This window comes from Cetorhinus maximus, chromosome 2 (genome assembly GCF_964194155.1).
Source record: "Cetorhinus maximus chromosome 2, sCetMax3.hap1.1, whole genome shotgun sequence".
Taxonomy (NCBI): Eukaryota; Metazoa; Chordata; class Chondrichthyes; order Lamniformes; family Cetorhinidae; genus Cetorhinus; species Cetorhinus maximus.
This window is the reverse complement of record NC_135880.1, coordinates 134,801,394-134,817,704: the sequence shown is the minus strand read 5'-3', so window position 1 is coordinate 134,817,704 and position 16,311 is coordinate 134,801,394. Positions and strand designations below refer to the sequence as shown.

The 16,311-nt window shown below is 44.2% G+C and overlaps 1 protein-coding gene across 1 annotated transcript; it reads right to left on the bottom strand.

Moving 5' to 3' along the window:
• Positions 1 to 2,233: 2,233 nt before the first annotated feature.
• LOC144690595 (alveolar macrophage chemotactic factor-like) lies at positions 2,234 to 4,849 on the bottom strand. Its single transcript, XM_078558226.1, has 4 exons — positions 4,716 to 4,849; positions 4,042 to 4,177; positions 3,723 to 3,806; positions 2,234 to 3,588 (listed from the first exon to the last, which is right to left on the bottom strand). The coding sequence occupies exons 1-4, from the start codon at positions 4,777 to 4,779 to the stop codon at positions 3,573 to 3,575; spliced, it is 300 nt and encodes a 99-aa protein (XP_078414352.1). The 5' UTR covers positions 4,780 to 4,849; the 3' UTR covers positions 2,234 to 3,572.
• Between the last annotated feature and the right edge of the window lie 11,462 nt (positions 4,850 to 16,311).

Below are 16,311 nucleotides of genomic sequence, written 5' to 3'. Positions count from 1 at the left end.
GCTGCCAGACCTGCTGAGCTTTTCCAGGTATTTTTGTTTTTGTTAAGTGCCACCACCTGCCTAGTTTCCTGAGCCCATGGGCTTCACAAGATTTTGCCCTGACCGTCTGGAAGGAATGCCTGGGCTTTTTTTTCCTGAATGCATTCCAGGTTTTGTTTCTTCTTTTTTGGCCTTTCCTAGAAGTCAGTTCAGCGGGTAGTGAATGGTGTGTGGGGCTGCACTGTTGACTGGGTTGGGTCAGCTCGGAACATAGGAATGTATGATTCAGGGACAGGAGCCATTCAGCCCTTTGAGCCTGCCCCGCCATCGGATAAAAATCATGGCTGACCTGGTTGTACTCTCAACTCCACTTTCCTGTCTGCCCCCACCCCCATAACCTTTGATTCCCTTGTCAATCAAAAATCTATCAAACTTGCTTCATAATCTTGACACGCTTTCATCTTCATATATTCGGACTATACTGTGTTATTAGAGATGCCGAGGCTGATTTTGAACTTCCGTCCAAAACATGCCCGGACCTGATGTGGGGAAGCCTTAATCATTTTTGGGCTTGGTTAGGCTGCTCACTGGCTGATAGGATTTACTTTGCACAATGCTCATTTGCGCCTGAAAATTCTAATCAGGTCTACAACTAGTGTAAAGTCCTTATTTACATATGTAAGAAGATTTGCACCTGATAAAGGTGAGCAGAGCACTTTACAGCCTTCCGGGCTGAATATTGAATTCAACAACTTTAGATCTTAAACTCCCCCTCCCCCCATCCCCACCCCGTTTCTCCCCCCTCCCCTTTTTTTTTCAATAATTTATATAGATTCTTCTTTTCCCACCTATTTCCATTATTTTTAAAACTAAAACTAAAACTTTGTTAGTCTTTCCACCCCACCCCCACTAGAGCTGTACCTTGAGTACCCTGCTTTCCATTCTTAATTAGCACTTTTCTTAGATAATATCACCACCTTCAACACCTTTTTGATCCTTTTGTCTGTGACATCTTTTGATTATCTGCTCCTATCACTGCTTGCTTATCTCCACAATCACCCCACCCTCAACTTCTCTCTCCCCCCGCCCCCCCACCTTAGACCAGCTTATATTTCACCTTTCTCCTAACTATACTCAGTTCTGCCGAAGGGTCATGAGGACTCGAAACGTTAACTGATTTCTTCTCCACCGATGCTGCCAGACCTGCTGAGTTTTTCCAGGTAATTCTGTTTTTGTTTTGGATTTCCAGCATCCGCAGTAGCTTTTAGCTTTTTGTTTTTATATATGAGCAGAAGACTCGCCCATTTGCAAAATTGTATCACAGACTCCCAGGCCCCCATTCTCCATCCCCCGCCTCCCAGCCCCCACTGTCAACTGCTGGCCAAGAAACAGTCACTGGCTGTTGAAAATAGCCCTGTTGTGTCCAGGGCTGTGAGGCAATTATTGTGATTAATATTCAATAGTTAGAAAGAGTTAAACACTAATTCAGTCAAACGGTCCCACAGGGAGAAGCCTCACTATGCAGAAGGATGGATCAGTGTCAAACTCACTAAGCTGAGTCTTCATTGACAGGTCAGAATGCATTCCTGTTACATTAATTCATTCCCAGTGTCTTGTAGCTGGTCTTACTATTAGAGAACCCTGATAAGAGTCAAACCTTACCATTAAAAGTAGAAACAACAAGAAAGCAGCAATAAGTAAATAAATATATTTTATTTGTTCATAAAATTGAAGTGAATACAACCATTATAATAAGTGACAGCAAATAATTAAAAGCACACCTGAGCATGGATCAAACAAGTGTCAAAGGTGCTGTAAAACAATACTAAATACATATGGAGTTCCTTTTAAAAATGCATTGATGTAGTATAAAGTAAACGTGTATACTCCTACACACAGTCACTGGATGTGACTGAGTAGATGTGCCATTGAGTGTGAGCACTATTCAGTATGAGCATTAGTCTGAACTAGTGACAGTTAATTGGGGCCTTCAGTGACTCAACCTGGTAGACAATAAAGACAAACTTACATCAAACATCACTAATCATTGATTAAAATCTATGCGATTTAGGAGAGACAATAGAATTTATTAAAAAGTCATGGGCAACATTTTCCTCCCTTCGGTGGGGTGCTGTGCGAGAGCGAGCGCGAGTGGGCGGGCTCCCGATTGGTGCCCCCGGTTGGGGACGTGCCGCCATTTTATGTGGGTGGGCCAATTAAGGCCCGCCCAGCACTGTGTGCTTCCTGTGTGTGCGGGCGGTGGGGGGGTGATTCTCTGTGCCAGGGGTACGCTCTTTCGCACATGCGCACGAAAGAGCACACAGATCTCACTGAGGCAAAGTGCCGTCTCAGGGAGATCAGCTCAGGTTTGAAACATTGAATAAAGATTGGAAAAAAAACTGACATGTCCTCTCATGTGCCACTGTCACATGAGCTGGGACATGTCAATTTCTTTTATTTAGACATTTAATACAAATTTTAATAACCTCCCATGGATGAGGTTGCATGTTTCTTCGGAAGCCCGCCTGGGCTCCTGGCCTGCCTGCCAACCTTAAGGTTGGATGGGCAGGTCCAATGACTGATTCGATTACTTTATTAATTACATTAAGTGGCCGTTGACAGGTCGGTGGGCATACAGCCGAGTCAGCTGCGCGCCCGCCGACCTGAAAATGTAAGATGTCGGGTGATGTCGGGACGCTCGCCCGACGTCACCCCGCGACATTTTACATGTTGGCGAGCAGGCCCTGCCTCCACCCCACTCGCCGACCGGAAGATGCAGCCTCATAGATTGTTCATACTTAGGAATAGTGTAATATCACTTGATCTTTCTGTGTTCTATAGTAAATAATGGCCCTCAGGTTACTGACCTGACTACAAGTGTAATACTCTTAACTAATATAACCCACTGCAACTGTCAACTCAGTACCAACATAATTATGGAGAATAATCGAAACACAAAAATCAACACTGGACAGGACGGATAGTGTGAGCTGCAGATCTTACTATGCTAAACACCTCCACCACGAGAACTTATTAATCCAATATGTACAGTACAGTATCGTAACTCTGTTGAAGTAATTCTAAGCAATATAAATAACAAGAATGGAAACTTAGGTGCAAAGTTCAATGATGAAGTAAATATTCTTAAAAGTACACATGAACCTGGTCATATGAAATAATGACACAGGTAGGACTTGCACTAGTGTAATTGTGAACAGTGTGACTTCTCTGTCAATACTGACCCTGTGCTCCCTCTCACCAATTCACTTCGCACTAAGAAGTCCAGGAACTCCAATTATATAAAGGGATTCTCAAGCTCTAAAGTGGAGCAGTAGGCAAAAGGTGGGGCTTGTGAACAAGTGCCCACCAGCAATCGGGGTAAGGCTGCCAGTGCAAGTAAATCATTCACAGTGCTTGACCTGTCAAGACAAGAAATGAACTGCTCATTTCAATTTCAGCCAGGTTTTAGCACCCATAATAGGCACAACTTCAAACAGTGTGATCAGGAAAGGCTCAACCAATGTAACTGCCAGAGTTAAAGAAAATGTAGCAGATGTTGTTAGTTAGCTTTGAATAGGCTTGTCCATCTTTTCTCAACAATCTTCTTTTCTGTGGAAAAAATGAATTTGTTAGTAACAATGGAATGCTGGTTTTAAGTTTAGGGGTACTTCATAACTACAAAGCCCCTTACAGTAAAAATAATGCACAATGTGTTAGACTTTTTATCTAAAATGAAAGTATACCTTTGAGAAATCTTCTTCACCATCTTCTTCACCCAAGGTGCATTTGGATCCAAACAGGTCTGTCTTCCTTTTTTAAGAGTTGCACTGAAAAGAAAAGATCAATATTAGCTTTGCCTCATGGTTTGGGCGAACTGAAAATGGTGCAGCTAAATATCTCAATTTTTTCCAAAGCTATGAAGAAAGTAGAGATTTTGTGCCAATCTTTCTGCTCTTGTTTCATGCTGTGCTTTCACAACCAGGATCATTAAGGACGGAACAGAGACAGCACATCTTCCACACGTGCTTTTAAGAAACAGTTATTTCTGTTGAAGCTACTTACATGATTTCAACTTGGGGACAGTGTGGACCACAAGGTATAATTTCAATCTCCTTCATGTGCCTCGGGGAGATGAAGTCAGCTGTGGATCTGATGCATTTACAGCGCAGATCCGTTTTCACCACACCAATGACTCGGGCTGCACAGACATAAATGTCAAATGTTAGGATGTAATCCTATAGCTTTTCATAATCTGTTCGATAATCTGCTCTTTGCAAAAACTTCTTCCAACATTATGAAACACATCAGCATTTACACCAAATCTGCTCTTTGCAAAAACTTCTTCCGACATTATGAAACACATCAGCATTTACACCAATTTGACTGTTAAGAAGTAACATGCTGACAGAAAACAAGATCTTCCAAGCATCTGCAAGATTAAGCTACAGCCCATGGTGCCATGAGGCCCGTATAGAAAGCTGACATCACGATTCCCATTAATCTGTAGGTTCTTATAGCACCAATGCTGCACACAGATCTTAGTGTTTTCGTGCAGGTCTTAATTGCCACCAATGAGGCAACAAAATCAAGAACAGCCCTTTCAAACCTCCAGGCTTTAACAGGGTGAGATACAGCCAATATTACATAGAATAGAAGATTTCCGCTAACAACCTTTACTGTTCAGCAAGCGAACAAAATGATTAGGGCACTTGACAAGCAAAAAAAAAATCTCTTACCATCTGTCAAAAGTCCAGAAAGCATCAGGACAGTTAATACACTGAAGGTAGTTCTGCAGTTCATGGTTTCTTTTTTCAGTGCTAGTTATACCGACTCAGGCAATTCTCTGCTTCTTTGCTCTGAAGCCGTTGAATTTATATCCTGGCTAGTTTAGCAATCCAGGAGTTTCCACACATTGGCCCAGATCCAAAGGGGGCAGTACAAACATGATTGAAAACTGCTGCGGTATTCACAAATATGAGTAAACTTTATTTTTTAATTTATGCTTATTTTTTACACCTACTGCAACAAACATTATATTCAGGTTGATTGTAAAAATTGCAAGGCTAAACTTTGCAAAATTGGTTAAACTGCTGGTGCAAATTTTCAAAGGAATGGCTTAATTTCCTTGAAATATAAGCAAAATACCCTGGATGCTGGAAATCTGAAATATAAACAGAAAACGTGAAATAACTCAGCAGATCAGGCAGCATCTGTGGTGTGAGAAACAGAGCTAACTTTTCGAGTCCATAAGACTCGAAGAGGCTCTGAAGGAGTCATATGGGCTTGAAATGTTGGCTCAGTTTCTCTTTCCACAGATGCTGCCAGACCTGCTGAGCTTTTCCAGCATTTTCTGTTTTTACTTAATTTCCATGACTTAAGTTAATTACTTAACTGTGATTAAACTAATATGGGCCCCAAAGCCTCCATTCCAGCCACCTGTATACTGATCTGTAATACAGGATTACTTGTCTTCTCATGTGCCCTGTCATCAATTACAGCCCTGTCACAATATGGATTGCTGAAATTACTGTATGAGTAGGTTTCCTATAATCTAGATGAGCTGGCGGAATTGACAGTGTTTGATGTCTGATCCACATAGCTGAAGTGTGACAGGAGGTTTGGCACTAACTGAAAGTGTTCATTATGGTCCAGAACACTGCTTGCCAAACTTTTCCCCTTTTTAATACCTCAGACTTCATGCGACCCCAGAGTGAAAATTGGTGAGGGGTGGATGAGTTGTTGAACGGTGGGTCGATGGGTTGTGAGTGGTTAATCCCGGGGGGGTATGGCAGGGGTTTAAAGTTGCTGGGTTCACCCTGAGAAAAGTGAAAACCCACTTTTTTTTTTTACTGTGGCTGTAGCAGGAATCGGGCCATCGAGAACAGACGATCAAAGCAGGTCCACTGACCGAAAAGCATCATTTAAAGGGGCATCACAGCTTTCAAAACTCAGTCTGAGTTCCGCAACCGCCATTGCTGCCTTGGAACTCGCAGCCCCAAAATCTCTTCGGGTCTCGACGTACAGTTTGTGAACCCCTGGCCCAGAGTTAGTGGAGCGGCACACCCGGGAGCATTGATTTTATTTCCCATTAAGTTGCACCGTTTTTGCACTGTAATTTGCTGCAATTCTAAATTTATAAAAGCTTGCCGAGGTCAACAGGTTGTCTGGACCTTAACGAACCAATAGTTTATCTCCATTAGTAAAAAAAAATACAAATAGAGAAAGAGAAAAGGTGAACAATGGGTAAGACTATAAGGAGAATTAGAGTCAAATTAGATACAGGAAGAGAAATGCATAAAGAAGGTTATGTATTAAGAGAGGGAGAAGAGTGACAAAGCAAAAGTAATTTAAAAATATTTTTAAATGCCTAAGAACCACTTGCCATATGCAGGAGTAAGATGCCACAGTTTCAGTTGTGCCTTTTCTAGCTCTCCAAGGTTGAGTTTCATCAACTTTTTAATAAAAGTCCTTACAGCACAAAATCAATAAAAATCAAACCACTTCCTGGCTCTCATGGGGTGGATGATAATGAGATTGTGTTTATGCATTGCAGAGTGATGGAAATCATTCAGAATGCTCATCACATTCCTTTTCCTTGCCAGAAATTCCATGTTTTTGTCCCGTGCTGCTGGTGGCAGACACCCTGAGTTCACTGTTACTTCTCCAGCAAACTCTGGGCTATGCATTGAGAATTGGAGTTCAATTTTTTAAAACTTAAATTTGGAAATAAAAAACTGCCACCAGTAAAAGCTGTCAGGTTGTGGCAAAACACTGAACTGGTTCATTAGTGTTAACATTTTGAGTCATACGCATTCGAAACATCAATTCTGTTTCTCTCTCCACAGATGCTGCCAGGCCTGCTGAGTTTTTCCAGCATTTTCTGTTTTTATTTCAGATTTCCAGCATCTGCAGTGTTTTGCTTTTATCTATGGCTCATTAATGTCCTTTGAGGCTGGAAACCTGCTATCCTTACCCAGTTCAACCCATATGTGACTCCAGATCCCTAGTAATGTGGTTGACTTTTAACTGCCTTCTGCAGTGGCCCAGGAAGCCACTCACACTAGAAAGGAGCAAAAGAATAAAACTGAAGGCACCACTCAGCTGCAACATAGGCCACAAATTCAGATACAGCAAAGGCTGTAAGATAGCCCTGTCAACTGTGCACAGTCCTCCTTACTAATGTCTACCAAAGTTGAGAGAGATGTCCCACAGGCTAATCCAGCTTGACATAGCCATGCTTGCTGAATCACACATGTTAACCAATGCCCCAGACTCCTCCATCACATCCCTGGGCCTGTCATCTCCCACCACCAGGACTGACCCTGTCACTGTGCCAAAATCCTGATAATTCCTCCCTAATAGCACTGTGGTTGTACTTACACTAACTACAAAGTTGTTCAAGACAAAAGCCCCCAAGAACCTTCTCAGGGCAATTATGCTTACTGCTCAGCTATGTAGACTCAGCCCATTCGTAATGCCACTTGGAGTAAACTGAATTAGCTGGACATTGATATCAAGGTGGTGGAGCCATGAGGAGGAGGCCAAGTAGAATCATCCATTTGGTGACTTTAACTGAAGGTGTCTGACAAAGTACCACATAATAGACTTCTGATGAATTTTAATGACCGGGACTTAGGTACACAGGGCGTAATTTCAATGTTTACAGATGACACGAAACTCAGAAATATAGTAACCAATGAGGAGAATAATAACAGACATCAGAGGGCATAGACTGGTAAAATGAACAGACACATGGCAGGTGAAATTTATTGCAGAGAAGCGTGAAGCATTTCAGTTGGAAGAATGAGGAGAAGTAATATGAAGTAATCGTACAATTTTAAGGGGGGTGCAGGAACAGAGGAATGTGGGGCTGTATGTACACATACATTTTTGAAGGTGACACAACAAGTTGGGAAGGCTGTTAAAAAGAATATAAGATCCTTAGCTTTATTAATAAAGGAATAGAATCCAAAAGCAAAGAATCCTTTATAAAACATTGGTTAGACCTCAGCTGGATTATGATGTTTAATTAGGAAGGATGTCAAGGCCTCAGAATGTAGAAGTGATTTACTAGAATGGTACAAAGGATATCAGTTATAGGAACATATAGGAATATAGGAAAAGGAATTGACCATTTAACCTGTTGAGCCTTTCTGTCATTCAGTGAGACCATGGCTGACCTGTGACCTAATTCCATATACCTACCTTTGCCCCCTATCTCTTCATACCTCTGGTTAACAAAATTCTATGAATCTCAGTTTTAAAATTAACAAATGATATAGGGTCAATTGCCGTTAAGTTATGGGAAGAGATTGGAGAAGCTGGAATTGTTCTTAGAGCAGAGAAGTTAATAGGAGATATAAACAGAAAATGTTGCAAATACTCAGCAGGTCTAGAGAGAAAAAACAGAGTTAATGTTTCAGGTCTGTGGCCCTTTGTCAGAAACGACAAATGTTAAATATAACAGATTTTAAGCAAGTACTTGTGGACTGAACAAAAGTGTTCAGCAAATCGAACCTGTATTTGGTCTGCCCGATGTACAGGATGTCGCTTTATGAGCAGCGAATGCAACTAAATTAAAATGAGTACATGCAAATTGATGTTGGACCTGGGAGTGTTTTGGCCCCTGGATTGTGGGAAGGAAGGAGGTAAAGGGTAGATGTTGCACCTCCTGTGTTTGAATTTGGAGGTGCCATGGGAAGGGGGAGGGGGGTTGGGAGCAACTGCGTAGCGAAGCAGGGCGAGATGAAGGAAATAGTCGCTCCAGGTGGCTTTCAGGGGAGAGGAGAAAAAGATGTGTTTAGTGATGGAAATGGCAGAGGATGATCCACTGAATACAGAGGCTGTCGGGGTGGAAGGTGAGAGTAAAGGGAACCCTACTGTGGTTCTGAGGTGGTGGGGGAAGGGATTAAACCAGTAATGTGGAAATTGGGATGGAACTAGTCGAGGGCACTGTCAACACAGTATGGGGCGAATTCTTGTTTGAAGAAAAGGGAGACATATTGGAAGCACTGATGTGGAAGATGGCATCGTCAAAACAAATGCAATAGAAAAACTTGCATTAATATCATGCCTTTCACAACAACCAGGCATCCCAAAGTGCTTTACAGTCAATTAATTAATTATTTTTGAAGTGTTGTCACTGTCATAATGTAAGAAACATGGCAACCAATTTGAGTACAGCAATCTCCCACAAACGATAATGTGATAATGACCAGATAACTTGTTCAGTTGATTGAGGGATAAATATTGACCAGGGCTCTGGGGATAACTCCCCTGCTCTTCTTCAAAACAGTGCCATATAAGTGTTTTTATATCCCCCTGAGGGCAGACCAGGCCTCAGTTTAACATTCATCTAAGAGACAGCACTTCCAGCAGTGCAATGCTTCATCAGTACTGGAATGTCAGCCTTGATTTATTTTTGTGCTCAAGTACAGGTATGGGACTTGAACTCACAACATTCTACCTCAGAGTCACAGCCAACAGAAGGCAGCAAAGCTGGGAGAATGGAGTCCTCACAGGAAATGGGTGGGAGAAAGTAATCAATTGGGTAGCTGTGAGAATTGGTGGACTTATAGTTAAAATTGATTGACATCTATCTCTAGAAATGGAAAGATAGAAGTCAGGAAAACAGGGGAGAGTTACACCTGGTGAAGGTGAGGGAAGGGTACAAATTAGAAACAAAGCTGATTAAATTTGCCAGTTCAAGGTGAGAACAGGAAGTGGCACTGATACAATGCACTGGAAAAAGAGGTGAGGCGGGAGGGGGATCTGAGTAGGATTGGAGAAAGAATGTTTCATCAAATCCATGAAAAAGCAGTCATGGCCAGGAGCCAAATGGCTTCCCACAGTGAAACCCTTTGCTTGGAATGAAATGAGTTCTTCAACATAATAACAAGTTCAGCCAGGAGACAAATTTAAAGTGATTAGTCAGGGAATTGGAGGCAGTTTGAGAAAACATATTTTCGTAATATGTTGTGATCTGGAATGCATTGCCTGAAAGGATGCTTGCAACAGAAGAGAATTGGACAAATACTTGAAAAGAAAAAAAAAATCCTGGCTATGGGATAACAGCAGAGGAGTGGGACTAATTGGGCAGCTTTACCAAGGATGGGCATGGACATGATTGACCGAATGACCTCCTTCTGAATCAATCTGTGATTCAATGATAAGTGCTTCGTGCACTGGAGTTCATTGAATATCTATCAGCATCTTGATCTGATCATGCATGCTGAAGGCAGTGATATTGGGAAAGGGAGATGGATTTAGGTGAAAAGGCCAATTATGTAGAGACCTGTAGTAAGGGGGAGAGAATGTAATGAAACCCATGAGTAGGGCATCCCTTGCATTTCTAAGTAGTTGATAACTTTACGAAAATCTTGCCTGTCCCTCCGGGTAGGGTTACAATATTTCATTCTGCATTGCAAGTGGATCTGGTGCACTCTGCTGTTGCCACCTCCTGCCATGTCCTTTGATTTACCATTTTGGCTACCTGACAGTTGTGACAAGGAAACAGGAGCTCCCAACATCTCCTTAACTTCTTGCAGCAGGATTTCAAGAGTCCAATCATGAAAGCAAAGGAACCGTGTCCTATTGCTGCCCGAGATTTCATAGTGCATGTTAATACAGAAGAAGATCCACTGAACCATGCAGGCTCATAATTTGCAAAAAATATGTCGGGGCAGACAGGCCACGGAAATCAACATTAGAGATGGGTGCAGAGGAAAGTCAGCCAGCCCTCCATTTCCTTTGACCTTCACCAGAGCTTTGAATCAACACGAAAACTTGGATGGCCTGCACATAATGAAAGGTTGCCACCTCTGCCCTGCACATATCTATAAGGAACACACATGTCCTGCACATCTCTGGCCAGGGCACACCTGCCCTGTATACATACATTGACCCCTTAGCAGTCTGCGATTTGTACAGATCTGCTGTCTGATACCCACCTTCACAATCACTGGCCACCATCTTTCAGCTCGCCATGGAAACCGCTGATGGCTAGACTGGTATTTTTGGTGCCTCGGCGTCCCTGTGATTAATAATAAAAACAGAAAATGCTGGAAAAACTCAGCATGTCTGGCAGCATCTGTGGAGTTAACGTTTCGAGTCTGTATGACCCTTCTTCAGAGCATGTGGACAGAGTCATGCGGACTCAAAACGTTAATTCTTTCCCCACAGATGCTTCCAGTCCTGCTGAGTTTTCCCAGCACTTTCTGTTTTTATTTCAGATTTCCAGCATCCGCAATATTTTGCTTTTGTCGCTGTGATTAATGTTCATTCCGATGTTGACTCTATGAAGAGACTCCTTTAAAGTCCCAATGTTTTCTGATTCATGCATTACAACAAACAAACACAGTGAAAAACAGCAGCAGCTTTTCAAACATTTGAGACCTTCTGTTTTTTGAGCTTGTCTTACAGGTGGGGATGTTCCATGTCTACATTGGTCGACGGTCACAAAACCCCAAAAATGCCCATTATTGTCGTTGAGTGCTTCTTAAATAAAAAACACTTTCATTATTTTATTAGTTATCTGCTCATTTTTTCAAAGTTAAACAGACTGAACATACACATTGTGTAGTGTGTGGTGGAAGCAGTCTAGTGCCCTTCACTTTCAGCATCTGGCTGCTCTGCTACACACACTGTAACTTTAAGCTGTGAGCTCGCAGTTCCTGCCGATTTCCACATAGAAGGGAGTTGGGCCTGTGTCAGGTGATTTGTGATTTGGGCAGGATACCGGCCCAGTCCTTTCAATATTGGTTACAGATCTGTTTTATACAACCTGTGTTGTGTAATTTACTGTCACCACTAGGTCAAGCTCTTAAACATCAATAGTCAATTGGAAATTCTGAAGCAGAACTGCCACCTGAGAACATCAGAACATACGAATTAGGGACAGGGGTAACCATATGATCCCTCGAGCCTGCTCCGCCATTCAATAAGATCATGGCTGATCTGATCTTGGCCTCAACTCCACTTTCCTGCCTGTTCCCCATAACCCTTGACTCTCTTATAAGTCAAGAATCTGCCTATGTCGGACTTGAATATATTCAGTGACTCAGCCTGCAGCCCTCCAGGATAGAGAATTCCAAGATTCATGAGCCTCAGAGAATAAATTCCTCCTCATCTTCATCTTAAATGGGTGACCCCCTATTCTGAAACTATGGGCAGAATCATCCCAGATTTGCACCAAGACAAAGAACATTTTACCCACCAGCTGTAATGGCGGCTTTTCATGCTGTATCGTCCCTATCTCGCCTCATTAATCATGCATTCCCAGGAAACACGCCATTTCACTGGCGCGCAGCCTTTGGTTTGCATCCCCCTGCCCCATTCCGTCACCTTGCCACTTCATCATGCTGAGCGACGTATTTAAAGTGCAGCCGCACACACACCTCTCAGTGCTTCCAGCCCAGGACTGCAGCACAAGAAGACATGGCCCCAAAAGGCAAGACGACTGCAGCCCCCGATGCATCCCTGGAACACCTTTTGGATGCCATTGAGGCCTGCCACGATGTCCTCTACCCCCGCTCTGGAAATAGGAGGGGCAGCAACATCACCAATCAGCTTGGGAGGTGATGGCAGCAGTGGTCAGTGCCAACACCCTGCAAAAGAGGTGCCGAAAGAGGGTGAATGATCTCCTCTGTTCCGCCAGGGTAAGTCACTCTTCTCATCACTCTCAACTCACACACTCACAAACCCATCACACACCCACAGGGCTCTCACTCACTGCCAGTTCAAGGGACATCACCATTCACTCTCTCACACACACCTTCATTGTCCTCATCCTGTCCATGGCACCACTCACCATCCACACATGCCAGACATATTCACCATCTGGCCTAGCACTTGTCCTGCTAACACTCTCTCCATCTGTCTTCATGCCTGACAAACTGGCTCACAACAAAAGAGAGAGGTCACAGACTGGTGGGGAATTCCTAAAATCAAATTCCTCACGGACTTTGAAAATAGAGTCATCCAGCTGGCCGGCGATGATCTAGACCATTCCTGTGCTGATGGTGAGGTCAGTGTTCTGCCAAGTGAGGATCCAGTATTGCAACATTCATCAGACAACCATATTGGGAATGATGTGTCCTGTTTCACAGGCCACTGCTATGCATTAATTATCTCTCTTTGCTTTTGCAGGCACATCTGGGAAACAGCTGAGGGGGTGCACAACCCAGGTCCTCGACTCAAGCCCCAAAGACACCTCAGAAGAGGAATCTGCTGAAACTCTCACTGAGGACCTGTCACAGCGCTCACCCACACCTTCCACCAGCGCAGAGAGATACATCTCAGTGGGACCAAGCTTCAGAGTAGCCTCGGGATCACAGCCTGGTGAGCACAAGACACTGTCAGATACACAGCAGGTGGAAGCAGGGACTTCTCAGTTTTCTGAGACTCAGAGGACTGCTGGAGACCAGAAATCTGCTGAGTCCAAGTCAGATGATGAGCCTCTGGATTCGGTCATACCTCAGTTGCTGGAGCTGCAAAGGCAAGCTTAGGAACATCAGGAAGGGATTTCCACTGCACTCCTCAGAATGCAAGGCACAATGGAGGAGTCCATCCACCTTCAGTCTGAGGATATAGCACTGGCATCCCAACGCAACAAAGTCAACACTGGTAGGATGGCGGCTGCCATGGAGACCTCGGTCCTGCTGCACCGGATGAACTCCATCGCTGATGCCATAGTTGGCCTCAACAGTGTCAATGCAAGAGGGACGCAGGGCAGCTCAATCGCAATCCAGCTTCCCTTTCTCCTCAAGGAGTCAGCCAGGTGCCCTTGGGCGCTCATAGGGAGGAGGATCAGCAGGTGCATACTCCAGGGCCATTCTCCCAGGTGACTCTGAAAGCATCTGGCCCATCAAAATCCCCTCTTCCTGTGACCCCAGCAAATTCAAATCTCAGGCCAAGGAGGGTGTCACTGCCACACAGCAGTGCCTGGAAAGTAGGCCGGGGCCCTCCAGGTCTCAGCCCTCCAAAGGACGCCCAAAAATGTAATCTCAGACAGGGTGTAGCAGTCAGCGGGTTGCCTGCACTTTCGCTGTGGATGTCACGGGTCGCCAAGATGTAGCAGCAGGCTTAGGAAGGTTAAGACGATGTAACTCTTTCGGGTTACAAACAAATAACCTAAATTAACAAAATCAGGAACAAAATAAAAGGGAGCCCCTTAAAGGGAAACTGCAAAAAGGAAAGATAAATATTATGACGCAGCCAATGGTAAAAGCTGGGTTGTTCAAATCCCAGAGGGGTTGAACTTGAAACAACAGTCATAACCCATTTTTGCACTTTCTATGTTTTGAGATGCAGGCTTTGAATTCAGTTGTAATAAGACCACCGAGTCTCAAGAGGTTTTTTATAAAACTAAATTAAACATTTATTAATACAAGAAAGATTGTCAATACATACATACATCTACAAAATTACTACTATGGTAACTACAAAAATCCCCTAATTTATCTGACAGTTAAAGCAACAGTAAATCTTATAGATTTAAAAGAGACACCTGGCAGAACACACCCTAGACAGTCGCATTCAAAATGAGTTTCTACAGCTCTGGGTCCTTGCAGACAGCAGCTTGAGGCTTCTTTTACTTGTTGGATCTTAGAATGCCTCTACCTTACACACAATCTCCTTTCTCCTTTATACATATCTTTCTCTTTGAATGTAAGTTTTCCATTATATCACTAGACTTTAACATTACCTCTTCTAACAATAACATCCTTTCATCCCCCCAATTTTATTAGTGAGCTGAAAAATAAACATATTGTTTGATGTCCTCTAGCTAGTTGTAAGATTTCGCCTGCAGCCTTGAATGGTTTGTTTTAACAAATGCAAATTTACACTTTACTTTCTACCCTCCTTATGTTTAGCTAATTAACATTTCAAATCTACTATACATCAAAGCACTCAGACTGGCTGACTTTAATCCAATTAAGGCACACACATAGACACACACCTAGACACAGGTCCCACTAGAACTCTATTTTAAAATAATTTCCAATGACATTATTATATCTTCTTGACACAAACTTTAAAGGAAACATACAAACATTTAACCAAAGTGTGATTAAAGGGGTCGATAAAACACCCCAGTCCCTGTGGTGCCCACCGGGCACGGAAGGCCTCGACAGTGCCGGCGGACACCACATTCTCACTCTCCAGGGGCACCCAGCTGCAAATATAGCCATGGAAGAGGGGCAGACAGTGGGGTCGGATGACCCCCTGAATCGCCTGCTGCCTGGATCTGTTAATGGCCAAATTGACCAGGCCCAGGAGCAGGTTCACGAGGAGGTCTTCCTCCTCCCTCCCGGCCCCCCTCCGCACTGGGTGCCCATAGATCTGGAGTGTGGAGCTGAAGTGTAAACAAAACAACAGTAAAAGGTTTTTCAAGCAACTAAAAAGGGGCTGCAGCCTACAACAATTAACATACACATGGTCCATGGACTCCACGAGGCCGCAAAAATGCAGGCGTCTTGGGAGTCCTTGAACCGACACATCCTGCAGTTGTATGGGACTGCTGTGTGCAACACCCTCCACCCCAGGTCCCCAATAGAAAGTGGGAGGACACCTCTGTAGACAACCCCCCACTAGGGACCTCCACTGCTGGACGGCAACAAGGCACGCCAGGGCGTGTCTGGGAGGGCAGGGAAGTGAAGGGTGTGCAGCAGCAGCCCATACAGGGAACCCCTCCACACCGTGCTAAAGGAGGGCATTTCCATGAGGCGGCTCAGGTTGCGGATCACCAGCTCCTGAGGGAGGGTTCGCGGCTTGGAGCCAGTGTGGAATTCCGTCCAAACAGGGATACGCTCAGACGGAAGACCACCACGTACCTACGCTACCTCGAGACCCAGAATGACGTCGGAGCCGAGCACGACCGTCCAAAGGTCATGGACGGCATTGGCCGTGACCGGATGTCCACTGACACTCGATGCATCAACTCCTGTGGAATCATCCAGCCCACTCCTCCACCACATAGCACGTCCCAGATTCTGGTCACCCCAGCAGTTACAGCCCTCCTCTCCGCCAGCTACCGAAAGTGGCGGAGGTGCGGATTCCTGAGCAGCAGCTCCCTGATGATAGATGCTACTCCTGACGGCGGAGAGCTGTGCTGCGAGGCGACCATGTTCCAGACTTTCATTAGGTCATGGTAAAAGACGGGCAACGCCTACAAGGAGCCACGAAGGCCCCTCAGGTCTATAAACAGGAGCTGCACGTCATAATTCAAGCCGTGCACCTGGCGGAAGAAATACATCACCAGGGCACACCATCTTGGAGGGGGCTCAACATAAAGGTATCGCTGCAGGGCCTGAAGGCGGAAAGTCACCACCT

Coding starts and splice junctions, on each gene's coding strand:
- LOC144690595 (XM_078558226.1), bottom strand. CDS start 4,779: ATGAACTGCAGAACTACCTTCAGTGTATTAACTGTCCTGATGCTTTCT. Junction 4,178..4,715: donor TTCTGGACTTTTGACAGATG/GTAAGAGATTTT, acceptor ATGTCTGTGCAG/CCCGAGTCATTGGTGTGGTG. Junction 3,807..4,041: donor TGTCCCCAAGTTGAAATCAT/GTAAGTAGCTTC, acceptor TTTTCTTTTCAG/TGCAACTCTTAAAAAAGGAA.